Source organism: Balaenoptera musculus, chromosome 9, assembly GCF_009873245.2.
Source record: "Balaenoptera musculus isolate JJ_BM4_2016_0621 chromosome 9, mBalMus1.pri.v3, whole genome shotgun sequence".
In the NCBI taxonomy this organism is placed as follows: Eukaryota; Metazoa; Chordata; class Mammalia; order Artiodactyla; family Balaenopteridae; genus Balaenoptera; species Balaenoptera musculus.
In genome coordinates this window covers 30,237,149-30,256,764 of record NC_045793.1, presented here as the reverse complement: position 1 = coordinate 30,256,764, position 19,616 = coordinate 30,237,149, and the positions used below count along the sequence as shown (strand labels likewise).

General features: G+C 36.2%; 1 protein-coding gene across 1 annotated transcript in view; it reads left to right on the top strand.

The window, feature by feature from the left end:
* Positions 1 to 19,616, top strand: part of CPED1 (cadherin like and PC-esterase domain containing 1) — a 292,803-nt gene that overhangs the window by 50,135 nt on the left and 223,052 nt on the right. Inside the window, 2 exon segments of the mRNA XM_036864402.1 lie at positions 7,783 to 7,889; positions 13,865 to 13,940. Coding sequence (XP_036720297.1) covers positions 7,783 to 7,889; positions 13,865 to 13,940 — 183 coding nt within the window.

Below are 19,616 nucleotides of genomic sequence, written 5' to 3'. Positions count from 1 at the left end.
GAGATTGGGATTGATACATATACACTACTGATACTATGTATAAAATAGGCAACTAATGAGAACGTACTGTATAGCACAGGGAACTCTACTTAATTCACTGTGGTGACCGAAATGAGAAGGAAATCCAAAAAAGAGGGGATATATATATATATATATATATATATATATATATATAGCCGATTCATTTTGCCATACAGTAGAAACGAACACAACATTGTAAAGCAACTATACTTCAATAAAAATTATTAAAAAAAAAAAACCTATGGGACTTCCCTGATTGTCCAGTGGTTAAGACTCTGAGCTCCCAATGCAGGGGGCCTGGGTTCGATCCTTGGTCAGGGAACTAGATCCTGCGTGCTGCAACTAAAGATCCTGCATGCCGCAACTAAGAGCACACATGCTGCAACTAAGACCGGGTACAGCCAAATAAATAAACAAATATTAAGAAAAAAAAACAGAAAACAAACAAAAAAACCAATGGAAGGAAACTTTAGCAAGCCTTCTAAAGTAAGCATTTCTTGAGTTTATTTCATAGAAATACACTGATATATTTCTTTTCATGCTCTTCCTAATGAAAAGTTTTTTTAGAGCAGGAGTCTTAACTTTTGCAAAAGTTTAAGCATAATATTGCTTTCTTGAGCTTGTGAGTAGGTTAGAAAAATTTCAGGAGTTCAAAACTCTTCACAGAAACAATCTCCAAACCTCTCTTAGGGCAGAAAGCTGGTTTAGAATTTCTCTGCGGTGAAACACAAAGTTTTCATCATCAGCTCTTAGAGGTTAAGGAGCCAGAGGCATAACAAGCAAAAATCCATGACCAGAGTCTTGGGGCAAGAAACCAGATTTAATTAGATTTTGTGACCATGTTACATAATGCATTGAAAATCTCAAGTTTCAATATATATGATTTCTTTTAAAATGAATTCTGAAAATTGAAATATATAATCCAATAAACATCTACTAAGTGTCTAGTATAATCAGCGTTATATACAAGAACTTGAATGTTTGTTGTCCTTAAAGAAAAGCCATGAATAAAATTAATTAAGCATGGGTAGATCCATCATATTAAGAATACAGTTAAGGGAACAGATTAATGCAGCTTGGTTCAGGAATGGCTAATTTATATTCAAACAATCTTGTGGTAGAATCAAGCATAGAACCCAATTTATTATTAATAAGTTAATAACGTATTCAATAATGTAAACTATCTACTAAGTCTGCTAAAAGAAGGATACAGAGAAAGGAAGACTTTGTTATGTGATAAGAATCTTATAGTTGTGAAGAAAAGGGCGTACAAAGGGAACAGTGAACATGTGAAATATCCTCATGTTATAAAGGAATATTATGTATTAGTTAATAATTGTTATATTATAAAGGAATATTATGTATTATTTAAAAATTAAACATTTCAGTATTTCACACTGAAATAAAACAAATTTTAGGAAATCACACTACTGTATCCTTAAGGAATATAATAGTATAATACTATGAATAAGTAAATGAGACTTGGCTTTAGTAGCTATGTATCTTAAAAGTTCCTGGACAAGTTTCTTTTCCAAGTCATACTTTATGAATCTTTTCTGCTTCAATCAAATGTATGTGTTCACAGAAAAGTTTCTAATAAGTAAAGCACTTGGAATCTGCTATTAGTTTTCAGAATTAATATTACAATTCTTTAAATGCAATGACTGGTTACATTTGTTTTTCTTACGTACTTCCCTCCTTCATTCTTACTAAGAACCAAATGTATCTTTATGTCCTTTTTAAAAAAACTACTCTAATATTTTTTCTTATTATTCATCCATTTTTAATTTTTACAAAAATATTTCAATATCCTAGCATTTTATTGAGTCTTAGTTATTGGTCTACTGCTCACATTCAGTTATTCATTCATTTATGCATTTAGCAAATAGGTAGCAAATACTTGTTAAATTCCAGCCATTGTTGTAGATACTGAGAATACAGCAGTGATTAAAATAGGCCCTGTTCTGCCCTCGTGAAGCTCACATTCAAATGGGGAGAGACAGACAATAAACAAATAGATAAGAAATACATAATGTGTCAGATGATGATAGATGCTATGGAGAAAAATAAAGCAGGAATAGACTTGTCATTCCTTGAGAATAAACAGCATTTATAAGAATGATGCTATCTCAGAGCTCTCCGTTGTTCTCTGGGTTGAATTACTGATCCAGTAGACTTTATCAATGAGGAGGTCATCTGAGAGCCAGGAACGATTGTGTGCTTTACATGGCAGCCTGACTATGAGAGGCTGGAAATATTCTAAAGGCAGCCTCACTCCTTAGGGCAGATGCTTGATTAAAACAAAAACAAGAACAAAAACCTTTTAAAATAGCTCTTACTTTTAACACTGAGATGTTAGGTGGTTCCTGAGAACGCTAAACTATAGTCAGTGCCATATTATGTGTGAATTAATAAAGCTGGACCCTGACATCTCCTTCTAAAATTGTCTGTGGAGTTTTCATTGCTTCCAGACCCAACACTATGGAGGCATGATAATGAGCAATAATGTTCTTTAGTTTGTGGGGAGAATCCTATAGATTTTTCATGCTGAGATGGAGAATGGAACATCCATATCCTGTTTCCTTAGAACTATGTCCTGTGACCTCTCTATTTAAGGGCTTGGCTAGCCTGATCTGGGAGCTTGTCCTGCTCTGGTTTCTTTGTGACAAGGAAAGAAATCATTTTAACCATCAAAAAAAATCTGAGAAACTTTTAGAGGTTTCTTTTCAAAAGTAGGTGGAAACCCAGTTAATATTTATAGTTCCTGAGTACATGTGCAGTTGAGAGCTATCTCCTTTTACACATGAATATTTCTCTTACTTCAATTACCAGTGGTATCACTAATAATATTTTAGGGTGCTATTGCTGGGTGAGGGTCTAGGAATACCTGAGTTATACCTGTTGTAGTCTTTTTCCTCCAAGGTCCCAAAGGAAAATAGACACTGGACAGTAGTTGAGAAAATACCAAAGCTAGATAGTTCCTCTTTGTCTCAGTTTCTTCTTCTGTAAAGTATGTGTAATAATAGTTTCTACTCCACAGGGTTGTTGGAAGTTCTGCATAAGTTAATACATATAAGGCATCAAAAGCTAAGTGTCTCTGTTGCCTCCCTGTTTTTTGAAGCAATAATGATGTAATGATCACAAACATGGCTGCTGGAGCTAGACTTCCTGTTTTCAAATTCTCTTCCCATCACGAACTAGATGGCTGACCTTGGGCAAGTTATTTAACCTTTCTGCACTTAAAAAAAAATGAAAAAGTATATCTAGCAGGGTATTGTATAAAATAAATTAATTAATGCAAATACTTGGAACAGTACCTGGCATACTCTAAGTACTCAAGAACTAATTGCTGTTGATTTATTACCACTACTACTGCTACTATTCCTTATTTATTAGTGTGGCCTTGGCACCCAAGTCCTAATGCAGTATTCTAAAGACTTAGGCTGAGTCACATAAAGGTCTCCTTTCCCTATGCCAGGAAAACCTAAGAAGCCATCATCCAAATTGGCCAGGATCTGCTTTGCCTGTTTTTTCCCCAAGCCAAATCTTTTTTTTTTTTTTTAAGTTACATTTTATTGGAGTATAGTTGCTTTGCAATGTTGTGTTAGTTTCAATCCAAATCTGACTTCTCAGCTCTTACACTAATGTCGACCTTCAGGGGACAGAAGAAACACATCAAGTAAGACCAACACCAAAAATGTTTGCCTCAGTGCCTAGAAAGAGCCTGTCCTGGGCCACGTATAACTGTGGCAACAGCCCTGAGACAGACTGAATGTGGAAAGAGTCCAAAGAGAAAGTGTGAACAAGAAAGAAATGAAGGCAGGTCCACCTAAGAGTGGGACCTGGTCCACTTTAGTAATCCAACCAAAAAGACATAAGGGAAAAAGATGGCTATAGGCCAATCGGTTTTTTTCCAGGCTTGTTAGAGAAAGAACGACTCTAAGAGACCACACTTCAGTCCTTGCCAACTTTAACATGGCCAACCAAATGTCTTTGGAGGTGAAGTGACCGTATTCAACCTTGCGAAAGAGCATGGCCGAAGATGGAAATCAAAGGGTATGTTCAGACATCCTTTAAAGACCAACTGAGCAAATAGCAACTGCCTATAGTCATCTCAACAAAACCAATTTACCTAATGAACAAGCCTAATTCCTTGAGAGCTAGAACATGGAACATCAACTTGCTGAATGAACAATTCATGGAAAACTGACAAGCCAGTGTTTTATACCAGTTCTAAGGACTGTTTGCTGCTACTAAAGGCAGAGCCCAGGCAGAGTTTGGGCCAGGTCGGGCCACTAAGGTAAACTACAGAAAATGTGGGAAGCTGGCCTCAGCTGTCAGTGGCTGCCTTGTAGGATATGAACCCAAAACTTCTAAGTTTTCAAATGAAAGCTGAAATCTGGATTTTTATGTGAATTGTGCTGACATTTGCATTTTGACAAACACTTAAAATTAAAAACAAAACAAACACTGTGCAGACCAAATGCACCCTAAATGCGGGCATTACTCCCCCTGTGTGCCCGCAGTCTGCAGCCTCTGCTGTACGCATTGTCCACTAAACACTCATGCTTCTAGGTTGTTGAGCGTGACCCCAAAGCTTCACAGTATATAGTAATTTGTAATCTTGTTGAGGAACAAATTTGTATCCCAGATGCTCCAAGGTTGACTTCTGAATGTTATTTACTTCACTAGTGAGTATGCTTTGTTCTCTGCCCACTTTCTAGATTTCAGTATGGTTTTGGGAGTTTTTTAAACCAAGCTTGAATTCATAGCACCACTCATAAAACAAATAAAGCTTTTTTCTTTAAAAAAAGGGCTGTGGGAATCAGGCAAGGGAGTAGATTTCTAGATAGAAATGAAGAGAAATTGAAAAGGTCTACTTTAACTAGAAAATTTAACTAGGAAATAGAGATTTGGAAGTTTGATGTAGAATTCAGCAAGGGTAACAATAGGAATTTTGAGTGGAAACAATCAGCATTTTTTTCAGACCATGGTAGCAAGAATTAGGCAGAAGGACATGAAGAGATCGCTGAAAATTTTTGGTTATACTTTACTTCATTTTAAGAGGAAATTGATGTGCTATACGGTATTTTTGAAATATTAACTTTTAACTTAAAATATTAATTAAATATTTTTGAGAGATGAGGGGTAACCTTATGAATGTCAAGAAATTGTGTGATGCTTTATAAGTTAGCCTAAATTCTTTTTGATGTTTAGATCCCTTATTGCTGCTAAGGGCAGTGACTGTCTGCCCTTTTGTTTTGCTATTTGCTTTCATATTTCTAGTACAGTGTTCAGCTCAGAGGAGGTTCTTAATAAACTGAATACTTTGAATTAGTTAAATGTGTCTCCAGTTTCAAACATTTATGGTTTAAATATATATTTCTTTCTGTCAATTCTAGAAATTGTGTGTATGCCTTGGGTAGTGAAGGGGGGCATGCTTCAGACTTAGAGGAATATAAAACATACTCTGTTTTTTAACATCCAAACAATGCAGCCCATAATATGAAATTCCTCTCTCTCTGCCTATTCTTATCTTCTTAAAATATTTAGTTGTGTATATTATAACAGGAAGTTTCCTCTAGTGTTTTAGTGTTTCCTGGGCTAGAAGTAATATCGAATGAAAATAGTCTCTGTGTTTTCCCTTTTGAATCCATATCAAAAGGTTTTGGCTGAAAATGCCAGGTGCACATTTAAAATAAAGTATTGGAATCATCATAGAGTATTAGGTTTTGGCCATTGGAATCTGCTTGTAGTTTCCTTCAAAGTGAGAGTGCATGGGACAGGGTAGACCCTTGACACCTAAGGCCTGATGGCTATTACCTGGATGAGATCTCTCCCAACTCCCAATCACCAGCATCATTTCTCCTTGTTCTTTTGAACTATTGTGCTATCTTCCAGCATCTTGAGATACATCAAGCAAACGGAGAAGCTCTAGGACAAGAGCTCAGTTAACTTGAGTTCAGTTGTCTGGATCCTTTTGTTTGGCAGAGAGGTTTCCCTTCCAGCAACAGGACAACTATAGAGGGACCAATAGCTCAGACAGCACAGGACTTGTCAAATGGAAAAGGACTTGGTTAGTGGAGAGTGAAATTTCATTCCAAATTGTCATAGATATTCTTCCTCATCAACTTTTTTTTTCCTGTATAATTCTTCTTTGAAAGCATTATGCTCTCAAGTGAGAAATTCTAGGAAATTTTTAAAAGATAGCATTTGGAGGCATTGGATATTTTCTAGCTTTTTGAAGCCACTAATAACGCAGGAACTGACTTGTGAGGTCTGGCATAAATAGTTACTTGAAGGAACATTTATCTTAGTATTGATCAACAAAAGATGCCATGTGTACAGCAATTGCTTCATTTTCTAAACCGACTTTCCATCCAAAATGGAGAAAGTTTCCCAGGTAGTAGCAATTCTTTTATATATTACTTAGTGTTCTTTTTCTGTTTTTTTTTTTTTTTTGAGATAGATATTTCTATATTGTTTCTGAAGTAATGTGTTTACTACCCTATCATTAGCTAGTTATTCATTCATGCATTTAACAAATATTTCTAAAGCAGCAATTATATGCAAGGTAAGCTGATACAAATTTATGTAAATAGATCCAAAAGAATAAGGGAAAATAAACCCATATATAGCCACATAAATGTTAATTTTTAAGTGTTCAATTACTTATGCAAGAATGTACTCTGCTGAGATTATTTTGGCAAGTAACTATGATTTATTGGCAAAGAACTTTGTTCTTGGTGAAATATCATTTCTTTGGTCTGTGTTATACTCTGTATTTTAGAGTCAACTCTGTCTATAACTAGAACACAAATTCCTTTTAGACTAAACCTATCTTAAATTTTTCATTAAATTTTATTCTCTACCTAACACAACTTTTTCTTTGTAAGAAAACTTATAAGAGCATTTTTAAAAAATTTATTTATTTAAATTATTTATTTTTGGCTGCGTTGGGTCTTCATTGCGGTGCGCAGGCTTATTATTGCGGTGGCTTCTCTTGTTGCGGAGCACGGGCTCTGGGCACGCGCGGGCTTCAGTAGTTGCGGCTTGCGGGCTCTAGAGCGCAGGCTCAGTAGCTGTGGCTTGCGGGCTCTAGAGCGCAGGCTCAGTAGCTGTGGCTTGCGGGCTGTAGAGCGCAGGCTCAGTAGCTGTGGCTTGCGGGCTGTAGAGCGCAGGCTCAGTAGCCGTGGCGCACGGGCTTAGTTGCTCCGCGGCATGTGGGATCTTCCCAGACCAGGGCTCGCACCCGTGTACACTCCATTGGCAGGCGGATTCTTAACCACTGCACCACCAGGGAAGCCCCTTAAGAGCATTTTTGATTTTCAAGATCTATGAAAAGTAAGGGTAATACGGAGGCCCAGAGCAAAATGTTCGATGTTTTGACCTCATAGCGTTATAACTCTCTCATCTCTTAAAAGACTTTATAATTTTCTTTCCTCCCAATCTCTGATTAAGATTTTATAAATTTATAAAATTAGTGATTTGAAACATTCTAATTTTAGTCTTTTAAAGGAATTTTATGATATAACTTAAGATAATTGGATTTTCCCTAGGATACAATATTAAAGTGTTACTTCTGCTTAATTAGAAAAGGTGAATTTTAGTTACATTGAATATATACTTTTAAGTATATTCAGAATCATTGTTACTTGTGTTTTAGGATTTAAATAATTACATTCTTTAATCTGAAGAAGTAAATGGTGCCTTTAAAAATCTGATAAGAAATTGTTTGTTTTTCCATACTCTTGCTATTAGGTGATTTGGGCTCTTGGGATCTGCTCGTTTGCCTGTCTTCTAGGAAAGCTGGTGGAAAACCTTGCATATCTGAGGAGGACATGTGCCAGTTAGGTTTACATCAAAAGGTAAACATTCTTTTTCAAAATGTGCACAGATTTTATCAGACCTATGAATATTAACACCAGTACTTCCTGGTCCATAATGTTGAAAAAAAAAAAAAAAGTCTTGAAAAACTGGAACCGTTGCATCTTTGGAGAAAGTTTCAATGGCCATGCCTTATACACTTTACCATAAAATTTCACCATTTGGGTTTGATAAGACCCCCTTCAACTTCAGCTGCTACCAATAAGGATCCAGTTTTACCTAGTGGGACCCAAAACTTGACCTTGAAATACATAGCCTATGGAGTGTTGGTTACCCTGACCACCGGTCCATCCAAAGTAGTAAAAATTTTATTTACTAGATCCCTGTTTTTACTTTTCAAACTTAAATTGATATCCTGAATTATAACAAATTTATATAGTTTTTTAATTAACTTTTAAAATTGACATCCTATATCTACTATCGTGCGTAAACTTTTATAAATGCTTCTAGAAAAATTAACTAAAAATTATCAGATGCCTGCAATGTGCTAGTCACTGAGCTGGAAAATTTGCATATGCTGTATTTTTGGTAACTTTAACAAATCTGTGAGAAAAGTGTCAAAGCCAATAGCTATTTTTCAGTAGTAAAAGAGTACTATAGTAGCTACCGTGATCATTTGATATTTCTGCAATTGACAGTTGTGATCACTCCTTCTTCCTTCTAACTCTTTCCTTCCTTGACCTTTAGACTGAGCACATTCTTTCGCTTCTTCTCGTACATCTTTGGCCATCCTTTCTGTGTCCTTCAGAGCCACCTTTTCTCTGTCCGTTCTTTAAATGCCTCTGTTCCCCAGCACCACCCCTAACGTTTCACCTACCATTTGTAGTTGATGACTCCCAAATCTACATCTAAAGTTCAAAGCAGTTTCCCATGCTTCAGGCTTGCATGTGTAACTACCCACTGAACATCTCTACTTAGATGTCACATAGGACCTCAGACTCAACGTAGAGAAAATGAATTCATTATTTTCCCTGGTAAACTCACTTCTGCGCTTGTATTTAGAAGCTCTGCAGAACTGCTCTGCTGGTCATGAGCGTGATTAACCACTCTTGTCACTTCCTAAGATAGAAATCTGGCCTTCACCTTTGAGCCCTTCCTCTCTCTTGTCATCTGCATTCTATCAATCATGAATACTAAGGAATTTAACTTCTAAATAGTTCTCAAATATCTTACCTACTCTCCATGCTTACTGCCTTTATTCTGGTCAGACAGTCACCATGTATAACCAGCACAATTGCTGAATCCTCCTCACTGATTTTTCTGAAGCAAGTGTTTTGCCCCTGAAATCCATCGGGCTCTCAGTTATCAGAGTGAAAAATAGAAAATGCTGAATTAACCTGGTTACTCCTGTGCTTAAAATCTTGCATGGCTTCCCATCAGCTACAGGATAAAGTTGACAATATTTGCTGTGTGTATCAGTCAACCTCCCAGCAGGAAACAGATGCCATACTCCAAAGGATTTAACTGAAGAGAAACTAATGAAAGAGCTATTTACAGAGCTTTTGGCAGGATAAGAGAAACAAAAAAGATTAGAGGCACCCAGGGACCAACAACATCATAAGGTTTTACCACCCTTGGTCTGAAGAAGGGTGTGTACAATAGAAGGAATTGTATAGCAAAACCAGATAAGAGCCGGAGCCAAGAAAGAGGGATCCGTGGAAAGGAGCTATAAACATAGGGGAATGTAGCCATTACCAAATCATAGCCCTGCAGAGAGGAAGCCAGGAAGATAAGTATTCAGCCTCTCTCTACTCCCACCTTCCAATCTCTTGCCAAGGCCTCCTCCTGAGAACGATTCTAAGTGCTTACATATTTGTTTATATACATTCTTTACATATGAAGAGACTGAAGCACAGAGAGATTAAGAAAATTACTTAAGTCGTCCTAGCTAATAAATGAAGCATCTAGGATTCAAGCTCTGGAAGTCTGACTTTAAATTCTGTGTTCTTAACCATATCACTATAGAACCTTTCTAAATAAATATTTAGCTGCTGCACTTAAAGCCTATTCTAATGAATATTCTTAAAGAATACACAAATTCTAAATGATACATTTAGATAACTGTCACTTTGGAGCATGAATAATTTGAAGTTTTGTGAACCATGACTTATTTATGTAAACATAAGTATTCAAAACACAAGTTGCTTCAGATTTGTTGGGTATGTGTTAGGATTGTTAATGACCTTAGAATGAACAAAGAAAGGGCACCTGCTCAAATGAGGATTACTCACCACTTCAGAGCTTTGGAATTTAAGTGCTTAATGAAAATGATCTTAAGGTCTGTTATAGATCATGAATGACCAGGAGTCTCTCTAGCCAGGAGGAAAGTAACAGGAATTTAAAACTGTATTGGTCCGTGTGTTGCTGAAACTGAAGCAAGGTCCACTATTTGGGGTGACACTAAGTTTAGTAAGTGGGGCTCTATCTCACCTCTAACAGGTCCTGGTATTTCTAGAGCAGAGAAATTCGTTTCTAGTTCTGAATGTTTGTAGGATTAGCAGTCCCTGAATCTGGGATACTGTTTTTAGTACTTGGAGCACTGAGAACTACTGAAATGGCTCTTATTTTACAGCTTGCTAGGACATTTTCAGGTGACCGTGATGGAGTGATAATTACCTGGGAGAGACATGGATGATAATAAGACTGTATTTTCTTTGATTAGCTGGTTCCCTTCTTGCCATTAATTCTCTTCCTTATGGATGATACTGAACAGCTTTCAGAGAAGGTCTGATTTTTGATAAAAGATGTGAGCATCTGTACAGATCTAATGAAGAAAAAGGACAGTTCCCTAAGATACAATGTGACATGTGTGTCACTCTCAACGTTCATGAGTGACCAAAAAAAATTTTTTTCCCTGGGTGCTTTCTTACACTTTATATAAATAGCTCATGTCAAATGTCTACTTTCCTTAATGAGTTAATGGTATTACTGTAGTTTTAGTTTTTTTGAGTTATAAACACTTTCTGAATGTTTATAATTAACATCATACTGTTGCTCTTATTAATGAAATATGTCTCAAAATAAGAATGATTTTTTTTTTTGTTTTTTACTTTTGCTTCTGACGGTATGTAATGAAAACAATTTAGATTACCACAGAGTAGGATTGAAATATTTTTAAATGCACATTTCCTTTCTCCCAGTTTGATCTCAGAAATATTCTAGGGCCCAAATGTCATTATCATTTTTTTATATGCATTCTAATCCTTTCAAAGATGCAGAAACTTCTGTGCCAAGAAAAACAGCTGTCTATATAAAATATACATGCGTGCACTTGCACACGCACACACACACACACACATATAAAGCATTCGAACCCAGTACAAAATCGGTATATATTAAAAATGACTGTTTGGGTGGTAATGATGTCAGTGTAGCTTCATCAGCTGTAACAGATGTACCACTCTGGGGGAGATGTTGGTAATGGGGGAGGCTGTGTGTGGGTCGGGGGAGTGGGTATATGGGAAATCTCTGTACCTTCTGTTCAATTTTGCTGTGAACTTAAGTTCTATTAAAAAAAATTATTGCAGTATTAAGCTGGAGAAGCTCATCGTATAAAAGTCAGCTAATCCCAGTGAAAACTTCTTTATGTTCCACTTGATGATGCAAATCTTACATATTTTATGATGTACATAAAAATAAGAATAAAAAGCACTAGGATATTGAAGAACATTATTAGGTTTAACAATTAAAAAGTTAATTAAGAAAGTTAGTATGTGTAATAAAGTTGATTTAGCACAGCTGTAGGACCCATAGCCTTGTATGTGTTTATTTTTTTGTGCCAAGTTATTTAGTTTAACTGCTTAGCTTGGTGCTCAGTTCCAGAGTAGAACGGAGATGATATCTCTAGTGTCACGTGTCACCATGGTCATGTCATCTTCTTCTACTCTGTGAATTCCAAAGATGTGCTTTGGAGGAAAGAGCAGTGGAAGAGGTCATTGGGTAGGGGATGGGAAAGTGAGAGCAGTTGCTTCCTTTGGCTTGGCTCTGGTTTTTTGAAGCAAATGCTTTGTTGACCCTGAGTCAGTTCATCGTTGTGACCCAAGGTCTCATGTGAAAAGTCATCTCTCTGATATGACGCAACAACTACCCTTGTATCTGAAATCTGTGCAAGCTGTACTCTGTCTTTGCAGCATTTACACACATTCTTCTGGCCCGTTAGTTCAGTTACTGTGATCCATTTAACCAGGGCTCTGCTAGTGCTTTTAGTTTGTAGAGGTCAGGAGGGCATACCAAGGATGCTCTACATGTCTGCAAGGCCGGCACATTTACTCTGAGCCCTTCAAGAAGTGGGAGAAGGTTTTCAATAGGACCTGTGTCCATACACAGCCTTCACTACTACTTACCTAATGCTGCTTCTTTTTCTTGGCCCTTCTATTGTTAAAGATTCTATTTAGTCAATAGCAACTGAGTGATTTTTTTCCTTAAGTGGAGGAAAATGGTTCAAGTTTATTGACTTTTAAACCTTTTCACAATCTAATTTAGAAAGGCTCTTTGTGTGTTAACAATAACAGCAAAACCCCCAAGCCTCTAGGATGGGTTCCCCAGACCTTTGCAATCATGCTCTGTCCCTCCCTCCAGCCTGTGTTAAGGGCTGAACTGAAAACTTCAGGACTTTATGAAAGCCCTTCTTCTTTTCCTACATTTAGACTCTAAAACTGATCACTTTTGAATTTGAGAAACGTAGACATCCCTAAAATATACAGTGTACTATACACTTTTCTCAATTATCATATTCACAAGAGCGGATTCTGCTGAAGCCTGGGCTTTATTTATGCATGACCTGGGCTGAAGTTTACAGTTTGCTGAATAAACGGATAGAGTTAACAAGATTGCAAGGGTTAGAGAACTTTTAAGTGATGAACTGTTTCAAAGCACTTTAAATGAATCCTTTTTTAAAAACTACAGCTTATGACTGAATTATTGAATTGATCAAAGCTTAGAGCGGAAGTGGTATTTAGAGACCCAAGGCTCTATTTTACAAATGGAGAAATTGAAAAGAAGTAAAGTGACGGGCTCAAGGTTCTGATTTTGTTACAGGCCAGAAGTGGGACTACAGCCCGTGTCTCTGGTTCCCTCTCTTTTCTCCAGCTGCAGCTGAGTTCTTTTTATCCAGTCAGGCCAGCCGGCCACAGCAAAGAAACTCTAATACGTTTTTAGGGTAGAGTGAATTAATTTGAAAGTAATCAATAATTGCTCAAAAATGAATCTGATTTTCAAGCTGATTTACACTGACTCTTTCTGTTGGTTTTAACGAGGCATTACCATGTTTGGCATTATTTGGGGGATTTAGCTGAGAATAGCTAATCTGTAAATTCAGAAGAGGAGGGAATTAAGCTTGCTTGTATCTTTTCTTTAAAAATTAAAAGATATGTTTGAATTTATGACAACATTTATGAAGCTTTCTAAGAACAAATTTTTGTTAAAATATAGTTTTGTGGTGACTGGGTTTTATACTCGAAAGCAATAAATACCCTTCAGTATGAAGTGAAAACTGTAAATGCTAACAGGTTTAGCATTGAATTACCACTAGATGTCCGTGATTCAAATCATTGAGGGCCTTTGGAACTTGGGAGTGTAGCTGACTTTGAGGAATGTTTAGTACTATTTTTTGCCAAAGCAAAATGTGCAACTATCAAGTTAGTAGTGTTACTCTATTTGCCATAATGACATAAATTATTTTCTTATTTTTTCTAGCAAATATAATGGCTTTGAAATATATCAAGGTTTTAACAAGTATTCCCAAATATTTTGAAGATTTCTAAGGGCATGTTTTTATTTTATGTTATCAAATAAACCACTCTATTATTTTGGATTTTAATGTTGACTTACAGAGATTTGAAAGTAGGAGGTGGTTGGTGTAGACAATGCTTCACATCTGTACCCTGTAGGCTGTTTGTATTTTCTTTGCTTTAGCAGAGAATGCTTAACTCACTAGAATCTTTTTTATTCCTTTCAGGTAAACATATTACCAGAAATACAACATCAGCTTTGCAGAAAGGAAGGATTATGTCGACTAATTAGAAGATTTCCAGGTAATCTTTCATTTGCTTCCTTATGCATAAACCTGTGAGATATATAGGCTTCCTCAGCAGACACCGACTAAGAAGCCCTCAGATCAGCGTACTAAGCTCCTTTGTTTATCAATTCCACTATCACAAATCTGCCAGAATCCACAAGGTTTTGCCAATGGGAGGACCTTGATAATAAGGAATAACACAAAACATTGATATTCTTTCTTTTAGATTTGCCTTCTAACTTTCTAGATGAATATTCCTTTTCTTCCTATGTATTTGTCTTCAAAATAATTGCTGCTTCATATTTAAAGCAATTATTATAGTACTTCTTAATTATATAAAACTTGAGGTTTTTTAAAAATGTATTTCTTTATGATTAAGTGATTCTGATCTTAACAAATTTTGTTTCTTCTTTCTGAAGTTCTCTCAATTTGTCTTGACAACTTAAGAAATTTGGGACAAAAATTACCATCTCGCTTCTTCATAGAATCCCAGAGTGGAAAGAACACATCAGATGGCACATGAGTCTTCATAGATGAAATTATAGCCTACTTGAAAACCCATCAGTGAAAGAGTTCCTCACATTTCTAGTTTAAAACCCACTTAATGTTTAATAGCTATGCCCCTAGAAAGTATTGCACTATATAATTAAAATTTAAATCCACATAATTTTAATTATGTTTTTAAAAATTAATTTGTGTCTGAGTTGAATCAGAAAACTGGTATCTTAACCCATCAGGTTTTCCATGGGGTTTCTGCTTCTACATCAAACATTAACCACATTGGCATGTCCCATTATAAAGACTACAGTCTTCTATTGTCATTTACCAAGGATTAAAATAAAATAAATATAAATCAGCAATTAATCTTTCAATTTAAGATACTTGTTTAAAATAAATGATAGCTGTATAAACCTGGTTCTGCAGTTATCATTTTATATGACAGTTGTAACTGACTCCCTAATCTCTTTGTTTTGTTTTTGTAAACTTTAGCTGGATAGTTTTTTATTTTATAAAAAAAAGAAAAGTAATGTTTTTGTGAGAAGCAAGTAAAATAATTACTCCCAGTAATGCATTATTAATAAGTATCTAGAAATCCTTTAATTAAGGCAATTTGAAAAACATTTGTTTATGTTTTGACCAGAACTTACATACTTTTAAAGTATGTTTTTCTTTGTTGCTGTTTACATTTCAAAATGATTGATTAGCACTGGAGTTAGCAGAATAGAATCATAATAATGAAAACCTGTTTGTAGCCAGAAATGGATTACCAGTTTTAAAAACTTCCCCAAACAACTCTTACCTAAGTTTATATTTTGCTTCCATAAAATTAAAACGTTTTTTTTCTGTCTTTTTTGCTTTAAACATTTTTTTTTCTCAAGAACATCTATAAGTTCCAGACACCTTTCCCCACTCTGCGTAGTTTGTAATTTTCTATTTATCTCTGTGACTAACAAGGTAATTTCATGGAATATACAGCCTTTTTAATGGAATTATTTCTCCTGTAATGTTATCTTTCTGTAGCTGAAGATAATTTTCTTAGATATGTAGCTTTAAAGCAATATGTCTACAACATTGTTTTCTGATATAAGCTTTATAAACAATAGCTTATGTTGGAGACTCTGGCTATGAATATACAGTATACACTATAAAATCAGTATTCACAAGATTAAAAAACACGTTATTTGTTGTGAATGCTGAATATTTAATATTGAAGACAGATTAGACAGCATCATGCCGGTACCTAAAGTTATTTTAAAAAGTAAGGTATTATTAAAAAGATAGTAAAACTAAACATAATACTATATACTTTAGCCATTTTATTTAAAGCCAAAGTGGCCCATGCTGTTTTGAGCTGTGTTTCATTTAGAGACAGGCAAAACACAAATTTTGAAACCAGAGATTTTAGCTCCACTGCCTATTAGCTGTGTGAGTTAAATTTGGGGTTTGTTGGTTTTTGTTTTTTAATCTATATAGTGAGTAGAGTGAGACCCATTTCACAGATTTAATTTAAAAAATAAAGTGTAGCTACAGGTATGTCTATGTGTGTGTATAATTTTATTTGAAGAATGAAGCGTATTACAACATATGCATATTATGTACCTCCAAATTGGTAACTGGATGATCCTAGATTTGAGAAGTTCAGCAACAGGCCTTTCAATATTTTCTCTCTTTATATGACTATCACTACAGTTTTATGTTTCTGGCAAAAACTGTGAAGAGTCTGAGATTTCACCTACTTCCAAGCTCACAAATCTGCCTGCCACAGTTTCATGGGAGCTGGCAGAAGACAGGAGACTCCTGGGTCAGAGACAAATGACTTTATTGTTTATAGCAATAGCAGCAGACAGATTATCAGCATTTACACTGGTTCACTGAATCGCAGCTCCCCCAGGGCAAGTGAAGAGGCTAGGAGGTGACACTTGTATACTAAGTGGTTTGCATTTCAAGAGCAGAGCTCTGACCTTAGGGAGTTTGAATGTTCCTGATGGTCAGTGAGTATGCCTGCCCTTCGCCTCAGAGAGAGACATTATTTTTGTTATTCTGGACAAAAACTTCTCTTTGCTCTGGAGAGAGACACCATCTCTATCTTTCAAGGCTATCTGCTGCATAAATATCTTTGAAAAGATAGTTCAGAACAGATTGTCAGTGCCTCTGTTTGCAAACGATGCAAAAATGTGAAAGATGCATGGAGAAGTATCTCCTAACCATTTCAGAGAAGAATACCTGACAGGTTTTAGCTCTGAAGCTTAAACAATGTGTAATTCAGAGCAAGATTTAAAGCCTGGTTGTGCTTCAGTTTTTTAATCTATAAAAATAAGACATTTGGCAGTGATCAATAATGGTGAGATTTCATGATTCCACCGTGCCTTTTTCCCGTACAGACACGCTCTCCCAGGCTTTATCTTGAGCAGTAGGTAGAGACAAGGATGCCATGAAAGGAGGGATGATCATCCTAATAAATCTGAGTGGGACCTTGCAAGTGTGTGGCAGGACAGGCGGAGTTTGGGCCAGATATATGGGAGCGTTTGAAGACAGAGTGTAAGACTAAGACAGTCTGTTCCGTTCCGCAACCACACAGAGTGTATCTGCCATTAGACTTGTGACTCACATTGAAAGGCACAAATCCATGGAATTTTTACTGGTTAGCACAAAGGTTTATTTTTATCTTGCCATTTAATGCTTTGGTGTTTGAAATCAAATGTTTTCATTGGCCCAAACTTTTTGCTAATGGTTTTTGTTGCTTTTTATTGTTTGGTTTTTTTGATAAAAAGTTTTTTTCCCCTATATTTGAAATATAAGTACAAAACAAAACATCACGGAACCTGTTTTACCTGGGTTGTTGTTTTTGTTCTCCTTTATGATATCCAAGAAGCCCTGGTTAGGAGTGTGCCAAAGTTTTGGCTATTACTCATTCTTTCCAGTAGTTTTATCTTAGTTCTGAGCGCAGGCTTTTACGTGAAATTTGAAATGTACCCAGACTCGTACTCAAAGATAGCACTTTGAACATTTTAGGATCTCTGGCCTCATCTTTTTAGTAATGTGAGTACATAAAAAAAGAAAAGGAAAATGATAAATAGAATTTACACATTCTGTTGTATCAAAACAAGTGTAGACTTTAAAAAATTATAGATATTTACTACCAAATATAAAATATATCTTTAAATAACATAATTGAACTTATTTTTAAATATTGACCAATAATAGCTTTTATCTCACATGGAACTGCTGATTGTTTTTAAAATGCTAGGTCTAAAAATTTCTGTTTATCATATGATATCAGTGAAGTATTGTCAGGGAATCAAATAGCCTAGCTTGAATTTAAACAAAGCAACATGGAAATTGTCAATGCTTCATACCATTTGAGGATTTTTATTGATTTCATTTTTTCCTCTCCTCTGCTGTAAGGAATGTACTCCTTCAAACAAGAATGTGAGAAATGAGATTCCCAGTGTTAAAGGAAATTGGGGACTTACCTCTACGAGGCAATCAGGCAAACTTTCACAGAAGACCAGAGTTTGCTTATTCTCTGTGCTCTCAAATGCTGACACCCCCTCTGTGTGTCCTCTGAATGCTCCTTCATGCTTATATCTTTCCAAAGTCTTCCACCTCTGTCCCACACATGATTATATCCTTTGTGCAAAACATTCTTTCCCCAAGTAAAACTCTCATCTTTTTAGTATGACTACTTCAGCTAGGTAATAGCAGAAAGTAAGCTGATGGAACTAATTCAGACTAAATTACACCCTCACCCCAGTCATAAGCCTCTTAGATGTATTTGCATTTTTATAAAAGAAGTTTGCAAACCCAATGAATTTCTAATTGGTAGAATTTCTGGAAGCGCATTCAAATTCCCACTCAGTTCATCCAGTCCATTATCGAGACTATAGCCAGAGTGATCTTTTCCTCCATCTCTTTCAGAAATAAAGCAAGTCTATTAGGCAGTCTGTCTAGGGACTAAACAGTGAGGCCCAGGTAACTAGCTATCTGATGCTCTGACTTGAGCTGGGGACAGATTTTTATCTAGATCAGAAGTCACACACCCAAATGTTTACAAGAGCCTGGCATGTGACATAAAGAATTCGTAACAAATACAGAAGCTTGAGAGACCAAATAACCTGCACATTCTCAGTATTTGGCTTGTCATCAAATGTATAGACTCATTAACATAAGCCATCTGGGCTCCAAGAAGAGAAGAGGAGTTGAAGACCTAGGAAAGTACAAGGCAGCATGACGTGGCATCACCCAGATATACCTCAGCAGAGTGGCATTGCTGGAAACATAAAGTTCCCTCATGTTTCTCATCCCTGTTAAATTCAGTTACCACTAAGATTCAGATCCCATCTGGTGGCCTGGTCCTTCTCCTTCTACCTCTTTATTCCTGTACTTCTCTCCACTCCTTCCTCTTAGCACATGTTTACATTTCTCTAAACCCTTGGTAATTCCACCTTCCATTTTCCTCACAAAGTGGTAACTTTGTTAATCCCTAAGAACAATGAAGCTGGGTGTTGTACGAAAACCTTAATCCCTGGAGTTGGGAGGGATTTGTTGATGTCTCTCTGCCAGTCCTCCTTACTCTCATCTCTCAACATCCTGATCATTCAGAATATTCAATAAGAAAATCATCACCTTGGTTAACTTCTTCTGGAGACTTCAGATCTGCCATCATTCTTATCAGTTTTGATGTCCACACCAATGACCCTTTCCGCATCACAGCTCTTTGATCTCATCAAATCCATGACCTTCATTTCTCTGCAGCTTCAGCCTCCCGCCTGTGTAGCCTTGCTGATTAGTAACTTGCATCACAGACAACTACATCCATCTTTGAAACTTTAAACTAATTTACCACTTTATAATCACTGTCTTTCTGGCTTTTTCACTCCTTCAATGCCTCTGAGCCTAGAATCTCAGATGTCACTTTCAGTACTCTTAATTCTGCTACTTTCTCCAAGGCCCTCAGCCATATTTGGCCATAATTCCTTTCCTACTAAGCCTGGACCACTTAGTCTGCCACTTGATGTATTTCCCTAGAAATGTCTATATTTTTCCTCCACACCAGCCCTTAAGCCACCAATTAAGAAAAACCCTACAGTCTGACTTTTCTGCTCCCACACAATAAACACTGGAGAAAATCACACAAGTTCGCTGTTCTCTTTTCCGAGGATGTCCTCCTCAGTTGCTAAAATGGAAAAAA